General features: G+C 36.6%; 1 protein-coding gene across 3 annotated transcripts in view; it reads left to right on the forward strand.

Annotated features, from left to right (window-relative positions):
• The first annotated feature begins 2,236 nt into the window (after nt 1–2,236).
• Nucleotides 2,237–21,677, forward strand: part of LOC106079084 (solute carrier family 12 member 5-like) — a 51,923-nt gene continuing 32,482 nt past the window's right edge. Inside the window, exons 1-13 of one of the 3 annotated variants that reach the window (XM_056036489.1) lie at nt 2,237–2,374; nt 6,839–6,911; nt 9,473–9,572; nt 10,292–10,368; nt 10,480–10,578; nt 11,008–11,154; nt 12,735–12,920; nt 14,190–14,419; nt 15,141–15,346; nt 16,465–16,602; nt 18,278–18,376; nt 20,028–20,085; nt 21,532–21,656. In XM_056036489.1, the coding sequence (XP_055892464.1) occupies nt 6,864–6,911; nt 9,473–9,572; nt 10,292–10,368; nt 10,480–10,578; nt 11,008–11,154; nt 12,735–12,920; nt 14,190–14,419; nt 15,141–15,346; nt 16,465–16,602; nt 18,278–18,376; nt 20,028–20,085; nt 21,532–21,656 (1,513 nt within the window). In that variant the 5' untranslated portion in view covers nt 2,237–2,374; nt 6,839–6,863. Of the gene's footprint in view, nt 2,450–6,838; nt 6,912–9,472; nt 9,573–10,291; nt 10,369–10,479; nt 10,579–11,007; nt 11,155–12,734; nt 12,921–14,189; nt 14,420–15,140; nt 15,347–16,464; nt 16,603–18,277; nt 18,377–20,027; nt 20,086–21,531; nt 21,657–21,677 lie in introns of all 3 variants that reach the window. The other 2 variants (XM_056036488.1, XM_056036490.1) reach the window with 2 other exon arrangements.

Consider the following 21,677-nt stretch of genomic DNA (forward strand, 5'->3'; position numbering starts at 1 on the left):
TTATGCGAATGGAAAAAAAAAATCTCTCAATCTCATACATTTGAATAGGCCTACAGCAACGCAAAGGAAGCACAGAATCAGCAATCGCAAACCAAGACCAACTCATCAATCACTTACCAGATGTAATAGAAATAGGCCTATACTTTTCAAATAGAAAATATGAGTTTAAGTCATGTGGTTAGGACCGAATTTAGACTTGATGAGACCTTAAGCCTAATAAGCTATTTAAGATATGGGGCTCCTTGTAGGCAATTAAACAAAAGGCAATTTTCCTTTTGCGTTTTCTTTAAAATTATTGAAAATATCCTTAGATCAAGAAGGAAACCATTTTTTTTTGGGGGGGGGGTGGCTACCAAGCAAGTGGTGGCCCTAAGCTATGCCTATAGATTGTGTTGCTTATAGCTAAATCCAGCCCTGTAGGCCTATGTAGCAAACATAGAAATGTATGATTTCCAGGATGCCTAGGACCCATACATTATAATATCATATGATGGACATCCAATTCTATGCCTAGGCTACCTGTCCTCACAATAATTGTTAAGCTTGATAATGTATCGATAACTGTAGCCTACACATGTATACAGTAGATTTTGTATCTTTACAAGAATTATAGGCCTTATGTTGGTTTTTAATCCCTAAGTGTGTAGACTGGGAGTAGGTCCTAAAAAGATGAAGCCTACAGCGTTGTAAACGGATGTATGCTATTACATTAATTCTGAAAATGTGTTAAGATTAAATTAGTGGCCTATTACTTGAGTATTAGGCTACATTGTCGAGTCTGTAGCCTACCTAAAAGATTTATTTTTTAAATACGACGCTCAAATTCAAAGGGTTACTTTTATAAGAGAATGTTATAAACATTTTCATACGTGTCATTGTGATCCTTTCGGTGCCCGATGGCCAATATAGCCAGTCCGCCCCTGGTCCCGGGGCTTAACTCTACCCTCCGCAATCACCCGCAGTCCTGAGGCAGAGATGTAACAATGTTCAACTCTGAAGGAACATCCAAAATATCTATCTATATATATATATAATTCTCTTCATGGACAAGAAGTAATGGAAAGATCACTATTTTATTTCTGCAAGTCGGACTAGAGTAACCCTACGAAAAAAAAAGAGGGGGGGGGGATAACAAGTAGTATTCACCCGTCACAAAATAGAAGGGCCGGACTTAATTAACCGTTGTGACGAAGAAGTCATGCAAAGATCAATCTTTTTTATTTCTACCCCACGTAGTTTTAGCGGCGAAAAAAAAAGAAAAAAAAAAGGGGGGGGGGGGAGGAGAACATGTAAACTACTCTGTATTCCCCTGTCACTAAATAGCCGTTGTGGGGCTCTATGCGAAACGGATTTCGCGGGGGCAAGTTTGGGTAGGGATACGGATAATAAGTAAAATTTAAGTTTTGTATTAGAAAATTAATTCGTCTTTGCATTTTATTCATTCTTTACTACGTACAGAACTACTTTACGAGCCTTGCGTGTAGCGAAGTCATAGGCCTACAGTAGGCCTATAATATAGGCTATATCATGAAAATTTTATTTTCTACATAGATCACGCTCAATAGCAAGAATTACCAAATGTTTCAATCTATCTACGAGAATTGTTGACCTCAAGTAATTCTTCATTAGTTTGAGCTTGCGCGAGAAGTTTCTTTCACCAGATTACACAATTACGGGCAATGCATAATGCCGTTTTTATTTATCGCGCGTAGGATTGGCGATTTCCATATTGAATGGCACCCAAAATGACAATTTATGTGTATATATTTTTTGAGATTTGTATGAGTTTTCAAAAGATGTTAATAATTTCCGGATATTTCTGTGACTTTTTCGCATATTTTGCAATTTCATGAGATTTCATGGTAAATCGACAGGAGGCCGTGGGAAATCTGTTATAGGTTATAAAATGGTTTAATTTAATAATTTATACACCTAGAATTAGTGCGGGTTCTATAAAAGTGCGGGTCCTATGAAAGTATGGGGCCCAACTAGGTCGCATAGTTTGCAGTCGCCTAAGGCCGGCCCTGCGAAATATGCTGCGCCACCGGTCGACTAGTGTAAGGAAGGAAAAGCAAAAAAAAAAAAAAAAACCAAAGAAGAAAACAAGTCGTAGGACGTAATCATCTTCTTTTTTGAAGTAACGTCTGTATTATATAAGATAAGAATTCAGAAAAAAAAATAAAAATAAAAAAAATTGTTTTGTACAATTTCGTTCTTATATCTTTTTAAAGAATCCTCTGACGACAGGCATGCGCAAATGGTGTCAACAAAAGTTTTAATTGAACGAGATTTAATTTGGAAGTAGACCTAGAGAGATTGAGCTCTCAAGATCTATTAATTAGTTATTCTAAATATGAATGTCACAATAAACTAGGTTCTTGTTCTTGATATAGACCTATGCAGCATAATCTAAAAATGGATTTCGGACTAGATTCAACATAGACATAGAGTATACTATAGAGCTCTAGAATATTTCGCATAGCTCTAATTATACTAATATTATAATAATTATAATACTAATGTCTAATACATATTACATATCAATATCATTGAATATCATAGCGGCATAGATAGATTAGATGATAGAGTTCATAGATAGAGCTAAAAGTAGAGTCACTTAATTGACTCAAGATTTAGACTGTCATATCAGAGACTTTCTCAAATTCAGTCAGTGTTGTATTTCAAAAAAATAAATAAGTATTCATCTATTGTATTGATTATTGACTTAATTGACTATTCAGTCTATTAGTATTAGTAGTATTAGGTTTAGACTCTAAATCAAATATTCAAATATTCTATAATATATTGATCTAGATTCTAGATGTAGCCTAATATTTGTACTGCATTGTCTATATATGGCTCCTTTTGTCTCGAAAGGCAATGGATGCGCCCAAGTGAGTCACTGGTTTTGGCTTAATCTTGAGACGGGGCAGAATCTGGTGTGGCTAATCAAGCCAATTCTAGAACGGCAGACTTTGCCACAATTCGTACATGTGTATGCCTCTGATTTAGGGCTAGCAGACAGGGCAGCTTTCTTTTTTTCCCTCTTGATTAAAGCAGCTTCAATTCTTTTGTTCTCAGCAAGGGTTGTCACAGCACGCACAGTCTGTCTCCATGCACTCCGGTCTTTGGCTATGTTTTCCCACATACTTTCACTGATGCCTGAGGCTCTCATGTCTCGCTTGCAGACATCTCTATATGTTAGTCTTGGGCGGCCCTTGGGTCTGACTCCTTCCACAAGCTCAGCATATAAGATATCTTTCGGGATACCATCTGGCATGCGGGTGACATGTCCGAGCCAGCGTAATCTTCTTTGTGTCAGGAGAGCATACATGCTGTTCATATTGGCCAATCTCAAAACTTCCTGATTGGAGACATGGTCCCTCCAAGAGACCACAGTCGGCACAAGATTGAATATCTTCGCATAGCTCCTGCCAGTATTTGTTAGCACATTGTCTCGCTACTCTTTGGGCATTGTTACGTGCAGCTCTGAGCCTTTTTAAGTTGCTTGGGGTGGGATCCTTCTTGTAGATTAGCATGGCTGCTCTCTTGTTCGTAGTGGCAGTTTCCATTTCTGGTAGACTAGCTTCAAACCAGTCTTCGCTTTTCTTGGTTTTGTTTCCAAAGACCAGTGATGCTGTTTGGTAGATTGTATCACGCATAAACGTCCAGCTTTTTTCTACCTCAGTCACAGAGAAGTTTTTAAAAGCTTTCTCTAATTTGTTCTCAAATTTGGTGCAAAGATCAGGATTTTTTGTGCTAGTAGTATTCAGGCGTGATTTTCTTTTTCCCTGTGAAGTGTGGATCTTAGTTGGCAGCAGTCTTGTCCGGCAGGACACTAAAGTATGATCAGTATCACAATCCGCGCTTTGGTAGCTACGTGTCAGCAGTATATTTCCAATGTCCTTTTTTCGTGTCAGTATCATATCCAGCTGGTGCCAGTGCCCAGACCTAGGGTGCCTCCATGAGACACAGTGCTGTGGTTTTGTTCTGAAGTATGTGTTGGTAATGCAGAGCTTATGGTATGTGCAGAATTCAAGCAGTCTTTGTCCGTTCTCATTCATCTTTCCGATTCCAAAAAGCCCTAGACAGTCTGGCCAGGTAGTGTGATCTGATCCTACTCTGGCATTGAAGTCACCTAGAAGGATCATATGTTCTTTTTGAGGAATGTTTGCAATGGCTTCTTTGAGGTCTTCATAGAACTTGTCTTTGTCCTCCTGAAGCGAGCATAGTGTGGGGGCATAGGCACTAATTAGAGTGACTTTTCCAGATGCTGTCATCATACTTATGCTTAGTAGCCGTTCTGAGCCACCAACTGGAGGGACTATCATGGGAAGAAGACTGTTCTTGACAGCAAAGCCCACACCATGTATTCGAGTCTCATCCTGTGCTTTCCCTTTCCAAAAGAAAGTGTAGTCAGTCTCGCGGAGCATGCCGTTTTCGGCCAGTCGGGTTTCTTGCAGGGCTGCAATGTCAATATGTAGCCTTTTTAGCTCGTTGTTTATAACTGCCGTCTTCCTTGCATCGTCGATCTGCCTTAGATCATCAGTGAGACCAGGACACATTGTCCTGACATTCCAAGTGGCCAGTCGCATGACAGGGATTTTCTTTTTCAGTTTAATTTTTCTTCTTTTGTTGCTTGGTGCAAGTTTCCAGCCTACTTGTCGTTTTAAACTAAGCTCTAAGCACCCATTAGAGCAGGCAGGCTGTGGCGGATCAGCACCTAACTGACTGGGGGCTGCCCAGGTTGAGGCAGGCGGTAGCTGATCAGTGAGGCGCGAAGACCTCTCCCACCGTCAGAGACAACCCGTGGCGTCCATACATTACGCCAATCAAGTTGGACTTATAACCCGTAACTGTTGTCTCCCGTGTTGTTTTAGCCGCTTTGCAGCAGCACCAGAGTTTCCTCTCCGGGGCGCATTCCTGGGCCTTGGATAAAGGGGTCATGGGTGGCCCATGCGTCATGATCCCTCTCTCGACCTTGCTGATGTGATCCAAAGGAACGCATCGCATTACATTTGGCACCAACTCAGTTGCAGAAGCTGCCGGAGGGAATTTCGTAGCTGATACTCCCAACGCCTAAGGGGCTTCACTCCTGATTTCTCCTCGAGGTTGTCTCCTGAAGCCTCAGTACCGCAAGGCAGCGGGGGTTTGAAGTCAGAGTACCCCTCTCCTAGATGAACTGCCTTACTAGGCTGACGAGCTCCATCTGCCCGAAGCTCCCGGTTTTGTGGCGCCAGGTATCCGCCTATCCGGATACTGCATTGTCTACATTCTCTTAATTTGACTTGATTTTAATTCTAATTTAGTAATTAAAAATAAAATTTTTAGATTAGTAAGATCTAGATTTAGACAATTTAGTTACCTAGATCATATTAGTCTGCATTATTATATTATTATAATTATTATATAATCTAATAATCTAGATGAGTAGATCTAAGATCTAGACCAGTGTTTCTCAAACTGTGTTCCACAGAACCTACCTAGGGTTCCACAAGGCCTCAGTAGGTGTTCCACGAACTGCTTGAATAATTTAACTAGTAAACCATCACATAAATAAATCTTTTGTTAAGGAAAAACTTTAGAAAACACTGATCTAGACTTAAGTTGTCTAGGATATTATCTACAGTATAGAGTTTAGATATTATAATCATGTTCTTTCTGAAAGTCTTACTCTATCGCAGTGATGCCCAACCTTGTACTGTCTGTGGGCCATTTTAATTCCTGGCACTCGTGTCGTGGGCCTCATCAATGAAAAGGTGAAAAAAATGAAATAAACTATTTTAAATAGCTTATTACAAACCCGTGGCTCTAGTAGGCAACGCAACGTAGAAAACAACTGTCTGCATCGCTCAAAATTTCTCAATCAGGAGTGTCTGGCTTTGTAAGTCAATCAGTTTCAGTTGCAGATCAGTCGTGGCAATCCTCAGAGTCAGTAAAAAAAACATTTCGAAATCTGCTTCTCTGTTGGAACAAGCATTGTCTCATTTAGTTTTGAATGGCAATTTGTACCATATCTTCCATTTGTTTTGCAATGGTCATGCGAAAAAGACAGACGACTTCAACTGCATTTTTACAACATATTTCTTTCATCACTTCTAGCAAGCTTTTTGCTTATGCTTCATTTCTGAACTCAGATGCGAGCAACTCTGTAGTTTGCCGTTACCACCAATTCATTTTCTTATCTCTTTTTGGTAAATATTTTCGTCAATGGCCAAAATCACTCAAATTAACAATCTTTTTCTCTGCGGCTCAAGCCAACAATGTCTGCTTATTTTTTAATGTTTGGGTTTACATTGTATTTTTATGTTATGCTTTTAAAAAGCAGCCAGAAAATTAAAACCAGCCACATTTACTGTAGAAATCAAATCAATGTTGGATTATTTAAAAAAAAGCAAAGATTTTATATTTACTACACTTTGTTCCGATGTTCTGCGGGCCGGATGAAACCACGTCCGGTGCGCGTTCCGTAGTTTGGGCATCACTGCTCTATCGGATATATATTCCATGCTTTAATAGCACTAGGGAAGAAGGAGTAGCCTATTTGTACAAATTTGTCTTAGCATATATATATATACATATATATATATATTCGACTACTCATAGTACTCATACATAAGCCTAGAGGTAGATCATAATAGTAATATAGTAGTTTTGGTTTTAGACATTTGGCACATTATAATCCTAGATATAGATCTAGTTACTAGATATTAAATCCTGTTAAATTGTTATTGAAAGTATTTTCAAAGCAGCAAGGGTATGAAAGAATCAGATTAAAATCATTTGATCCTTAAAATAAGTTAGATCTTTTCTAATCAAAAAAGCATTTCTAATCAAGGGTCTAGGTTCTAGATTAATTTATCATGGATTCTTTCAAGAACACTATAGGAAAAGTTATTGACTTTACAAAGGTAAGCAGCAGCAAAGTCTTTTTAAATATCCAATATAGATCTACTTATACTTGATACATTTTTTATTTGAACATTTATTTGTTATATATTTTTCATACGTTTCTTGAGAAATGAAGATTATTATGCTCTAGCTCATTTTTCCAGCAGGATGGCAGTGAGCTGCTAGGTTCGAACTCAAGACTATAAGGATGACAGTTTGAAGCGCGTACCAAATGACCTTCTTGTCTTCTTAAATAATACAGACGTTACTTCAAAAAAGAAGATGATAACTTCCTGCGCGTCATGCATTTAGTCATGCATATTAACCAATGACCTAAATTCTGCTAAGTCACTCATTTTCCTGGCTAGCTCAGGCAACCCATTCCATGCTCTAATAGCACTAGGGAAGAAGGAGCATTTGTACAAATTTGTCCTAGCATATGGATTGAGGAATGTGCCTTTATCTTTGTGTCTTTCTGAGTATTTTATTAGATTTTGTATTTGAAGATTATGATTCAGTGTTTTATGTTGCCTATAATTGCTACTTTACTTTTAAGCCTTCTATCCAAAGGCTTTCTAAATTTAGTGATTTTACTAAAGGTGTTACTCTAGTGACACTCTAGTCAAATGTGAATATTCATTTGTTATGAATCTCACTGCTCTATTTTGTGTCTGCTCCAGTTTCTTTATGTTTTCTTGATTTGTTATTGGTCCAGCCTTATAATTGATAATTTAGCCCCTTTTTTCAGAAGCAAATGACACTCTTAGTGGTCTTGTTCCCTATAGCATAACACTCTTATTACATGCTTGAAGCTTGTGGCTCTTACAGGCTTGTTAAAATATTCAACATTAACAAGTAACATTAAAAAAAGTTTGTTTTTCTCAAACAATGCCTCTTTTATGAAGCAGAAGATTGTCTACTATGTCTCATTCTATTGATTTCTTGTAATGTGCCTCTTTTATGAAGCAGAAGATTGTCTGCTATGTCTCATTCTATTGATTTCTTGTAATGTACCTCTTTTATGAAGCAGAAGATTGTCTACAATGTCTCATTCTATAGATTTCTTGTAATGTACCTCTTTTATGAAGCAGAAGATTGTCTACTATGTCTCATTCTATAGATTTCTTGTAATGTACCTCTTTTATGAAGCAGAAGATTGTCTACAATGTCTCATTCTATTGATTTCTTGTAATGTGCCTCTTTTATGAAGCAGAAGGTTGTCTACTATGTCTCATTCTATTGATTTCTTGTAATGTGCCTCTTTTATGAAGCAGAAGGTTGTCTACTATGTCTCATTCTATTGATTTCTTGTAATGTACCTCTTTTATAAAGCAGAAGATTGTCTACTATGTCTCATTCTATTGATTTCTTGTAATGTGCCTCTTTTATAAAGCAGAAGATTGTCTACTATGTCTCATTCTATTGATTTCTTGTAATGTGCCTCTTTTATGAAGCAGAAGATTGTCTACTATGTCTCATTCTATTGATTTCTTGTAATGTGCCTCTTTTATGAAGCAGAAGATTGTCTGCTATGTCTCATTCTATTGATTTCTTGTAATGTGCCTCTTTTATAAAGTAGAAGGTTGTCTACTATGTCTCATTCTATTGATTTCTTGTAATGTGCCTCTTTTATGCAGCAGAAGATTGTCTACTATGTCTCATTCTATTGATTTCTTGTAATGCTTCAATAGTGCAAGAAATCTTTCCTGTGAACATGCACAATCAAGCTCTTCTATTACAGTCCAGGTGCACAAAATGTTTATGTTTATATATTCACATCTTTACTAAATTTAAAGAAAAAAGTCCGTTGAGGGAATATACTCTCTTAAAATGTGGTCAAAATAGCCAAATTTAATTTTTAGATACTTATATTTTGAAAAATTATAGTGATCAAACCACAGTTGTTATTGTTTGGTCAAATAGCAAGTATTTTTTCCCCCCCAAAAGATATACATAAATTGTCGAATTTCTAGGAAAATGGTTAGAGGCATTTTAAAACTATTTGTCCAATGTCCAGGCTCCAGTTTCCACCCATGAAAAGTTTGCAAATCTATATGAGGAATTGTAAAAAAAAAATATTTGAATTATCTTTTTGATTGTAATGTTTTTACTAAATATAAGCTTTTATTTGTAACAATAACTGTTTCACTCACTCTATCCTTATCATGCTGAAAATCTCTTATTTAGCTCACTATCCTTATGCATAAAATCTCTTGATTTAGCTCACTATCCTTATCATGTGGAAAATCTCTGATTTAACTCACTATCCTTATCATGCTGAAAATCTCTTGATTTTGTTCACAATCCTTGCAAAGCTGAAAATATCTTCTTTGAAATGTACAGTTCACAGTCATCTCTAACTATCTGTCTGTGAAACTGTGAGAAGGGAGTGGTAGAAAATTGGGATATTTTTTGTTAGCCCATAAGCGTGTCCAGTAGAAATGATAAATAAAGATATTTTGGGATGTAAAATATTTAACAAGGTCACTCACTTTTCTTTCAAATTAATTTGAATTTTGTTTTGAAAAGCTGTTGTATTGATATTTGACAAACACTTAACCTTTTATTTTTTTCCTGTCAGGTTTCCAGCATGACTACACTAGAAACAGCGTTAAAGAAATCTATGTCCGACATGGGCAGAAGAACAGAACATCGTTTGTCCGAGGCAACAGCATCAACAGGTGGATGGACCAAAATCCTTTTTTTGTTTGTCTCGCCTCTTTATCATTTTTTCTAAGTGCTTTTTCTTAATAGGGATTTTAACTAGGTTCCTTTTGGTTCAGAATCCAAGCCCTTTACCAGTCAGACACCACGCACCAAATTTTATTTGTCTTTTGTCGTACAAGCTACTTTTAATATTTATTTAGGCTTTTGACATTAAGGTTTGATGTCTGTTGTGCTGCATACCATGTTACGTGTTTGTAATATGAGAGGCATTATGAACAATATTTGTGTATATAATACTTAAGACTTGATTTCAGATGCTTCTTTATGAATGAAGATTATTATGTCCTAGCACAAATCTTCCAAATATTGAGGAAATATTACTATTTCAGATTCCGTCACACACAGTTTTTCTATAGTTCTAAGAATGAGCGCCACTTTGTATAATGTATTTCTTTAGTTCTAAGAATGAGCTCCACTTTGTATAATGTATTTCTTTAGTTCTAAGAATGAGCGCCACTTTGTATTATGTATTTCTTTAGTTCTAAGAATGAGTGCCACTTTGTATAATGTATTTCCTTAGTTCTAAGAATGAGTGCCACTTTGTATAATGTATTTCTTTTCAGTTATAAGAATGATCCTCACCTTGTATAATGTATTTCTTTAGTTCTAGGAATGAACCCCACTTTGTATAATCTATCACAAGTTTGAAATTAATGTTTTGTTTTAACTCTAGATGACAAGGTCAGTTTAGCTGAGTTTGAAAAGAGTTACATGCACAAAATGAATGCAGACGCTCTAAGCCTGTATCAGGTAGAAGGCAATTCTATTGATTACTTTGATTCAGTTTTTTTTTTCTCTAATTTTTTTGTTACATTTTAAAAAGATTATTCTCTTTTCTTAAAAATAGATTTTATTTTGTAGGAGGATCTCAAATGCAATGCTGAGTCTATCCATGGTGTTGTTAAAAAAACAGTGGACAGTAACATTACACAGGATATGGATAGAAAGAAAACAGGATCTGTAAGTGATTTCAGTTTCAATACTTTAGCCAAAAACAAAAATTTTTTTTTGAACATGTAATAGAATAAAAAAATTTTTTTTTTTGAACATGAAATAGAATAAATTTTTTTTTTTGAACATGAAATAGAATAAAATTTTATTTTTTTTTGAACATGAAATAGAATAAAAAAATTATGCACAATTATACACATACAGACATGACACACTTGTTAACGGTTGCCACAGAAACAGATGACCTTTACATTATCACAAGGTCTGAAAGGGGAAGTTAACTTTTTATACACTTACAAAGTTACCTACGGATGAAAAAAGATTTACAGTTATGTTTTTTTAACTCATTTATATTTTCCTTTTACTCTGTTTTGAAATACTTAACAGTGTAAATAACTTGAACATGTTGGTCTTACACATTTTCTTGGTTTCTAATAGAAAGCCAATTTGGGAACATTTTTTGGAGTGTTCTTGCCCTGCTGTCAGAACATTGTTGGAGTTATCTACTTTGTACGCATGCCTTGGATTATTGGATGTGCTGGAGTGCTGGAAGGCTCAGCTATTGTCCTGATCTGCTGCGGAATGGTAAGCTTATTTGCTTCCAACACACAGATTAAAAGTTTTCGCGGTTAGATATTCAAGGCTACATAACTTATTATTCACTAACCTCAACCACAAGGACATTTATTTTCATCTGGTATACACTGCCTGGTCTTGCGGTTTGTGAGTTGGACTGTTGTTCGGATGTAGTGATGGTCCAGAGTTCAAATCCTGCCCGCTCCCATCCCCCCCTCATCTTGCAGAAAGTTTGGACTAGGAAGTAAACTATCTTCAACTCTGAAGAAACATCCGAAACTTGGAGAACATTTTACAAACATTTTACTCAGCCATTAGTACATGGAATGGATTGCCTAAATCTATTGACTTAGCAGAGTTTAAATCTCTAATTAACACAGACAACTAGATGAAAACATGGATATGTGTAGGTTGTAATTAACTTCTCTTTTGAAGGAAATTCTGTAATTTATAAGATAAGAAGATAAGACTGTGTTGCACTGTAGCAAACATAATAAGATATTTCGTACGTCTCAATGTCTATTGGGCAGTTGTAGGAAAAGAGTGTTTACATCAGAGATTTTCCTGCATTCCTACTTCTATGACTGTGTAGATAGTGTGATGGCAGAGATCTTTTCCTCTAATTTACAGACATTACTTAAAAAAAAAAATATGCACAAATAAAATAGAAAAACCATTGAATTTAATATTGGATTAAATTTGAATGCATTTTTATAATTTAACTTTTATCAATATTATATTATATTATATATTTTTTTTATCAACATTATCAATATTAATTTACTTAAGATACAAACAAACAGAAATTCAACTTAATTTTAGGACAATGTAGAAAGAGGTGAAAGTGTCAGTAATCTCGTAAGCACATGATTGCTGACTTGTAAAATGGATCTCGTAAGCACATGATTGCTGACTGGTAAAATGGATCTCGTAAGCACATGATTGCTGACTGGTAAAATGGATCTCGTAAGCACATGATTGCTGACTGGTAAAATGGATCTCGTAAGCACATGATTGCTGACTGGTAAAATGGATCTCGTAAGCACATGATTGCTGACTGGTAAAATGGATCTCGTAAGCACACCAGTAAGCTGACTGGTAAAATGGATCAAGACTCTTGAGATTGAATCCTATTAGAGATTTTGAATTCTATTAGAGACTTCTACTTTTAACTTGGATTTAAGTTGTTGTTTTTACTTGATTTCAATGTTCCTTCACATTTTTTAAGATTATTACACCTTAGTCCTAACCTCTCACAGGACAGTATTGAATGGCGTTGTCAGGGTTCGAACCTGGGACCACTGAGAACATTTAAACACCAGTCCAGAGCAGATATCACATGCCTTGGCAGCCATTTAATTTCATCTATAGCACATGCTGCTCTGATGTATACATGGCATCTGTTAAGTGAATGTGGCTATTTGTTGACCACATGACAATACAGAAGCAGATGAAATCGACTCAACTAAATTACAGAAGGCTACGACTTTGAACTATGATTACCGACTATATTATATCTTTGTTATACAAGTATATTCTAAATAAGTAGCTAAACTACTACTATTTTTTTGTTTATGAATTTATTTCAGAGTATTTGCACGGCATTGTCCATGAGTGCCATAGCAACCAATGGAAGGGTAACAGCTGGGGGAACATACTTCATGATATCTCGGTCACTTGGTCCTGCCTTTGGTGGTTCCCTAGGAGTTCTCTTCTTTATGGGAACATCAATCTCAGTGGCCATGTATTATCTAGGAACCATTGAAACACTGCTAGTATGTATTATTTAGGAACCTTTGAAACACTACTAGTATGTATTATCTAGGAACCATTGAAACACTGCTAGTATGTATTGTCTAGGAACCATTGAAACACTGCTAGCATGTATTATCTAGGAACCATTGAAACACTGCTAGTATATATTATCTAGTGACCAATGAAACACTGCTAGTATATATTATCTAGTGACCAATGAAACACTGCTAGTATGTATTATCTAGGAACCTTTGAAACACTGCTAGTATGTATTATCTAGGAACCATTGAAACACTGCTAGTATATATTATCTAGGAACCATTGAAACACTGCTAGTATGTATTGTCTAGGAACCATTGAAACACTGCTAGTATGTATTGTCTAGGAACCATTGAAACACTGCTAGCATGTATTATCTAGGAACCATTGAAACACTGCTAGTATATATTATCTAGTGACCAATGAAACACTGCTAGTATATATTATCTAGTGACCAATGAAACACTGCTAGTATGTATTATCTTGGAACCTTTGAAACACTGCTAGTATGTATTATCTAGGAACCATTGAAACACTGCTAGTATATATTATCTAGGAACCATTGAAACACTGCTAGTATGTATTGTCTAGGAACCTTTGAAACACTGCTAGTATGTATTATCTAGGAACCATTGAAACACTGCTAGTATGTATTGTCTAGGAACCATTGAAACACTGCTAGCATGTATTATCTAGGAACCATTGAAACACTGCTAGTATATATTATCTAGTGACCAATGAAACACTGCTAGTATATATTATCTAGTGACCAATGAAACACTGCTAGTATATATTATCTAGTGACCAATGAAACACTGCTAGTATGTATTATCTAGTGACCAATGAAACACTGCTAGTATGTATTAACTAGTGACCAATGAAACACTGCTAGTATGTATTATCTAGGAACCATTGAAACACTGTGTTGTAGTGTGGTTATTTGATGTTTTAAATGTAGATCTAACTCACACTCAGGCTTTGCGGTTTGTTCCCACACACAAAGCATATACTAAATTTATAATAACTTGATAAAGCTTATTCAACTTAAATATACCTTTAATACATAAAGAAGGGGGCACAGTCCAATGTCATCAGTTCCTAACAAATATCACGTCCTGCCTCAGCTAGAAGAGTGCGTCTCCAACTGTCGTTACTATCCCAGACCTACTTTCTATTGTTTGTCATTCTTTGACTAATGTTTTCTATTGACTGACCTAGTTTGTCTTTTATCTAATGCGTTCTATCCACAGACCTACATTGCTCCGAAAATTGCAATATTTGGTGTAAGTCCAGAAGATCCTAAACGCTATCATGATTACAGACTGTTTGGCTCTTGCCTGTTAATCATCATGACTACTGTTGTCTTCCTGGGAGTCAAAATTGTCTCCAGGCTGGCCTTCTGTGCTATCATATTTTTATTTGCCGCTTTGCTCAGCATTTTCCTTGGCTTTATAATGGCCTCACCAGAAACCAGTGCAAGGTCAGTACTATGTTGAGTAGAAAGAGCTGTAATTGAATTCTAGTCAAAGACATTTGTATTGGTAGTTGATTTTTTTTGTTTAACATCCATGCAAAAGGTGTTTTTTAAATGTCCATGCAAAAGGTGTTGTTTTAACACCCATGCAAAAGGTGTTTTTTTAACACCCATGCAAAGGTGTTTTTTAACACCCATGCAAAAGGTGTTTTTTAACGCCCATGCAAAAGGTGTTTTTAAATGCCCATGCAAAAGGTGTTTTTTTAACGCCCATGCAAAAGGTGTTTTTTAACACCCATGCAAAAGGTGTTTTTTAACACCCATGCAAAAGGTGTTTTTTAACGCCCATGCAAAAGGTGTTTTTAATGCCCATGCAAAAGGTGTTTTTTTAACACCCATGCAAAAGGTGTTTTTTTAACACCCATGCAAAAGGTGTTTTTTTTAACACCCATGCAAAAGGTGTTTTTTAAACACCCATGCAAAAGATGTTTTTTAACACCCATGCAAAAGGTGTTTTTTAACACCCATGCAAAAGGTGTTTTTTTAACACCCATGCAAAAGGTCTTTTTTTTAACACCCATGCAAAAGGTGTTTTTTAATGTCCATGCAAAAGGTGTTTTTTAACACCCATGCAAAAAGTGTTATGTGTAGATTCTAAGGATTTGTTTTGTTATTTAAATCATTCAGCTTGAAGTTTTGATAAGAACTTTTCTAACTCCTCCTGCAGAATATGTGTTTTGGGTGATCATGTGATAAAATTTGAGTTGGTCCATCCAAATAATACTTGGGAATGCCATAAAAACAAAACAGGACCACTTTACGATGCCTACTGCAAAAAGATCAATGGTACAGATGTGTGTGAAGAGTATTTTGTAAAGAATGAAGCTCAACTTCTACCTGGAATTCCAGGATTTCGCAAAGACATTTTTATCGGTATTTTTGTTTTTGTTTTTGCTACAAAGCTTATATCAACTCATATCTGTCTGTGTGTATGTTAAAAAATGTGTACACATTATTTCTCCCATACCCAATCTGGGATTAAGCTGAAATTTTGGACGATTATTTCTTTTACCTGAAAACACAAGAATCATAAAAAAAAACAAAAAAAACAATTAGTTTATTAACTTTTGGTAATTAATTATATTTTTTTGTATCTTGAACAAGGGAAAGAAATTATACTTCGGATTAAGCTGAAATTTTGGACGATTATTTCTTTTACCTGAAAACACAAGAATCATAAAAAAAGAAAACAAAAAATTAGTTTATTAACTATTGGTAATTAATTATATTTTTTTGTATCTTGAACAAGGGAAAGAAATCATACTTGAAGCACTTCTTCCCTAGTGCTATTAGAGCATGGAATGGGTTGCCTGAGCTAGCCAGGAAAACCAGTGACTTGGCAGAATTTAAGTCATTGGTTAATATGCATGACTAAATGCATTAAGCGTAGGACGTAATCATCTTCTTTTTTGAAGTAACGTCTGTATTATATAAGATGTGATGGTATACGTGGAATTAGTCCCCTTGAGTGAACTTTTTTTTTATGTATTTAAAAAAAACGATCATGTAAACATTCACCAAGATATCGCCCTTCTTCCCTCCTCTTTTACAACTGGTCCAGACAAGTGACAGGATCATAGCACATTGAGAAAGCTAAAAGCTAAACAAAAACAATGGTAAAAAATATTTTTATCCCACAGATTTATATGTCTAATATGTCTAGGTCAACATATAATTGCATGACCGAACCAAACTAATTGTAAAATTATACTTAATATAAGCTATGTCCAGGGGTCTTAGGGCGACTTTGAGTCCACCCAGCTCTCATGGGTACCTGACATTAGTTAGGGAAAAGTAAAGGCGGTTGGTCGTTGTGCTGGCCACATGACACCCTGGTTAACCGCAGGCCACAGAAACAGATGACCTTTGCATCATCTGCCCTATAGATCGCATGGTCTGAAAGGGGAACTTTACTTTACTTATAAGTATACTTCTAAAGAAATGTGTGGTTAAAATCATTGACCGAAAAATTAGATCTTCTGTCCACACAGACGCCATCTACAATCACTACACGGAGATTGGTAACATTCCAGGGACAAAAACACCAGCCAAGCATGAGAGAGAAATCGTCAGTGATATCACAACTAGTTTTGTTGTACTCATTGGCATTTACTTCCCTTCTATCACAGATAAGTATTGACCATGTGCCCCAGATAACTATTGACCAAGTGCCCCAGATAAGTGTTGACCAAGTGCCCCAGATAAGTATTGACCAAGTGCCCCAGATAAGTGTTGACCAAGTGCCCCAGATAAGTATTGACCAAGTGCCCCAGATAAGTGTTGACCAAGTGCCCCAGATAAGTATTGACCAAGTGCCCCAGATAAGTATTGACCAAGTGCCCCAGATAAGTATTGACCAAGTGCCCCAGATAATATTGACCAAGTGTCCCCAGATAAGTATTGACCAAGTGCCCCAGATAAGTATTGACCAAGTGCCCCAGATAAGTATTGACCAAGTGCCCCAGATAAGTATTGACCAAGTGCCCCAGATAAGTATTAATCAACTGCCTCAGATAAATATTGACTAATTGTCAAAACCCTTTCAAATGATTTCTTAATGTTTCAGAATGTAAAAGGATTGAAAAATGTGGGAGCTATCGTATCACACTAATTATCTTAGGCGTGAATTTGACTTAGACATTGAGCAAATAGTTTTCTTTTCTTTTTTTTTTTTTCATACAATCTACCTTTTTGGGCAGTGGAATAATGTGCTTTAAGATAATTTTGTATGTTTTGACACTTTGAGGCAGGCAGACTTACTTACTTAGACTTAGGTCCTCCCGCGCCGTTCGGCACATTGGGCGGCAAGCTGTCTCCATAATGATCTGTCACTGGCAATGTCTGAAGCCTCCTCCCACCTGGTGTCCACTGTTCTGAGGTCCTCCATGAAGGTGTGTCGCCAGGTAATACGAGGACGTCCCTGTTTGCGCTTTCCTCGTTTTGGCTTCCATGTTATCGCAACTCTTGGTGTGCGTAATTCATTTTGACGTAGAACATGTCCCGCAAACCTCATGCGACGCTCAGTCACAACCTCACTAAGTGTTCGACTCCCAGTTCGGCATAGGATTTCCTTGTTTGGGGCAGGCAGACTAGTAGAAGTAAAGAAAGAAAAAGTAGTCCAAACCAAATCTGCTCAACCAGCTGCTATTATCAGTGGACACATTCAATCAAATAGTTTCTTTAACGAATCGTTGAGTGTCGCTACTTGGTTTTGGCTGTAGGCGTAGCGGCGTGGGTATGTCCGTGTGTTGTAGGTACCTCTTCTAGTACGGCTATAATACTCCTCTTAGCGATGTACTTTATTAGACGCACTAGGTTTGCAAGTGCGCAACGTTACTAATATACTAAGGTCTCCAATGACAACATTTAGAATTACTGATGAACACACTGGTAGCAGACGTAGAGTTTATTATATATAAGATGAATTACAGAAAGTACTGGCAACTTCAGCCGTCACGAAATATACACCAATAAATACTGGCTATACATGCCATGTGGAATAAGTAATCACATCAATGAAATGTTCAAAATATAAGTCCGAAGAAAAACTCTCAAGTTAACATTAAATCAAATTCATTAAGGTACATATTACAGACAGAGAAAATCGTACATCCACTCTCTGCTGGAGTTCTTCACTAACTAACTTTGACCCTTATTTCAGAGTCCTTTAACTTATTCACATAACCTCGTGCTTGCCCGCACGGAATGTTACAATAGGTGACTGAGTGTCACTTCATGTCACAGAGGTTCTAAAACTGGACTGTGACGTTGAGCATTCTAATTTCTTTTGTTTATTTTCATTACGAGTGGAGTCTGGGTCTAACTACTCTGGAGATCTGCGTGACGCCCAGATTTCAATCCCAAGAGGCACTATTGCTGCAGCGTTTGTCACTTCATTTATGTGTATCCTTTTTATGATCTTTGTCTCACGGGAGATATTCTCATGTAGGGATCCACTCTGCTAAGCTTTTATCTCTGTGGCAGACACCCCAAACAGTATGAATCTTAGCATGTACTACCAATTCTATGGGTCTTATTATCTTATACCTTTTATCTTATACCTTTTATCTTATACCTTTTATCTTATACCTTTTATCTTATACCTTTTATCTTATACCTTTTATCTTATACCTTTTATCTTATACCTTTTATCTTATACCTTATGTACATATTCATTTCTTAATGATAGACGGAGACATGACATCACAAAATTGTTACAAGGCTTAACCTACTTGTATGCTTTGAAGAAGTTGGCGTGATGGCTGGTGGTTAAGCGCCTGGCTTATGAACCAGTGGTCCCAAGTTCAAATCCTGGTGAAGACTGGGATTTTTAATTTCAGGATCTTTGGGCGCCTCTGAGTCCACCCAGCTCTTATGGGTACCTGACATTAGTTTAGGAAATGTAAAGGCGGTTGGTTGTTGTACTGGCCACATGGACACCCTCATTAACAGTGGGCCAAAGAATTAGATGACTTATATCAGCTGCCCTATTGATTGCAAGCTCTGAAAGGGAAACTTTACTATGCTTTGCAGAACTAGAATTAAACCTAAAGTTTTTCCTTAAATGCAGGACCTTATGTACCAATTTTTGATCGATCCCAAATTTGTTTCACTGGAGATGAGCTGTGTTTGCTTATCTCATAAAGAAAGCATGGAAACTTTCTCCCCCAATAACTTCACTAAATGATTGAACCAGTTCACTAAATGATTGAACCAGTTCACTAAATGATTGAACCAGTCCACTAAATGATTGAACCAGTTCACTAAACAATTGAACCAGTTCACTAAATGATTGAACCAGTACACTAAATGATTGAACCAGTACACTAAATCATTGAACCAGTTCACTAAATGATTGAACCAATCCACTAAATGATTGAACCAGTCCACTAAACGATTGAACCAGTCCACTAAATGATTGAACCAGTTCACTAAATGATTGAACCAGTTCACTAAATGATTGAACCAGTTCACTAAATGATTGAACCAGTTCACCAAATGATTGAACCAGTTCATTAAACAATTTAACCAGTTCAGTAAATGATTGAACCAGTTCAGTAAAAAGATTGAATCAGAATGCTCTGACCATGCGGTAGTAGCATTGTGTAGTCATGGTGCTTTGAGAAATCATTGTGGTCCGCTTGTCAAAGCAAAGGAGCCCACACCTACCAAGTTGTCTGGGGTACTAATATTTCTAGCGCAGGCTTTTAGTGTCATGTAAGGTATTTTATTCTTTATTCCATTTACTTTAGGTGAGACACCATGTTTGAATTTTGATTTGCCACAGTACCCACCACACTTGGAATGCATTCCTCTAATGGTCATTTTTAGAAAAACTATATAAAAAAAATCACCACAAACTCCCTACAAGATTGATCAGTTCAAATATACCCAGAAAATGCCCACACAGAAACAGAAAAAAAAAGACAACAAAAAACAAATGTGTTCACGAGCTCTTAAGTTCATTTGATCAGTTTTGTCAGAGCTTTATAATACTTTGTACTTGTTTATTCTATGATTCTTCTCCAATGATTGATTCTTAACTAATGTCTAGATTTCTCTTCTGTAATATTAATGAGTGGAAGTGTTGAAGGGAAACTACTCCGTGATAAGTAAATGTTGTTACTATTTTATTTTACAAATATAGACTAAATTTTGTAATTAACTGTAAGCATTTATTTTCCCTTTGTTGCTAGGAGACTTCTTCTAGCTAATTTGATTTCATTTAGTATTTCATTATAATTTTATTTGCTAATGAGTGTTCATTTTCTCATTTAGTTTACACATTTAACTCAATTGATTCGCTGTCTTAGGGCAGACTTTACTACACATTTAACTCATTTAATTTAATGACTTTGGGGCAGACTTCAGTAATAGTACTGCTGTTGTTTATAGATGACCTGACCTCCTAATGTGAAAGACAGATTTTTTTTGATCATTCTGCGCTCTGCATAAGTGAATTGTTTAATGTTAGTTCCATTTCAATCTAGCTTATCTATAACATGAGATATGGTGGCTGAGTGGTAAGGCACTTAGCTTCTGAACCAGAAGGTCACAAGTTCAAATGTTTCTGAACCAAAAGGTCACAAGTTCAAATCCTAGTGAAGACTGGTATTTGATCCATTAGCTTTTTATTGGGTTTCTGGCTTACACTGGGGAAGTAAAGGCAGTTGGTTGTCGTGCTGGCTGCATGACACCCCTCATCTCATAGAAAGGACATGAATGCCTGGGCATTAGCTATACAGGGAATAATGTTGTCCACACAGCAGTTCTCATCCCTCCTGGAGCTTATGTATTCAAAGGAATGGCAAGTGCCAATACAGTTTGGGATCAATTCGGGATTAGTGGCATTGCAAGCTCCATCAGGGTGTAGCACTGTGTACTGCAAACTGTCTAAGGGTCGCCGGCTCCTGATTTTCCTCAGTGTTAACTCCCAATGCTGTTGCCTTGTTTTTATATAACTGCATGATAGCAGAGGTTTGAATTTAGAGTTTTCCTTTTCCTAGGTGAGTATCAAACCAAGACTAATGAGTCCCTTCTGCCCAAAGCCTACTGGTTTAGGCACCAGTTACTCGCCTTTGCCCCTTCTCCTGTTAGTGAAAATAGTTCCTCCTGACCCAATATCTGAGCCATATGTGAAGGCCAGGAGTTTCAGGGATATTTGAGATGCATGCCATTGGAAGCATTTTATATTTAGTGAAGTCTTCTTCGTTCTCATTTTACATGTTGGAGAGTTCAGATCAGTAATCCTAAATCTGAGATGAACTGCGCAGTGGTTTCCAGATCAGGCAGTTCTTTGTATACTTTTTGTTCTGTAGGTAGGCTTTGGGGCCAGAGTCTTGTTTGGGCCTCTTGATATAATATGCAGCTTTGAAGGACATGGTTAATGAAGTTATCATATCTATTACCACTTCTGGCAACTACAGCCTTATGGAACCAAGGGGGGTTACCTTTACTTCACCTCTTATGTATAACATGAGTTTTATTAAATGTAAACGATTCTGAATCATAATGTGTATTCAAGCTTTTGCTTGATTAAATTACTTTGTGCATCTTAGATATGGGGAAAGTATTAGTATTAATGGTGAGCTGGTGTTGTCTCTGATGGCCTTCCCTTCCAAATGGGTTGTTTTAGTTGGAACATTGACTGCTACCATTGGTGCTGGACTTCAAGCTCTTGCTGGTAGGATTGATTTGTTCATTT

This window comes from Biomphalaria glabrata, chromosome 7, assembly GCF_947242115.1.
Source record: "Biomphalaria glabrata chromosome 7, xgBioGlab47.1, whole genome shotgun sequence".
Classification (NCBI taxonomy): Eukaryota; Metazoa; Mollusca; class Gastropoda; family Planorbidae; genus Biomphalaria; species Biomphalaria glabrata.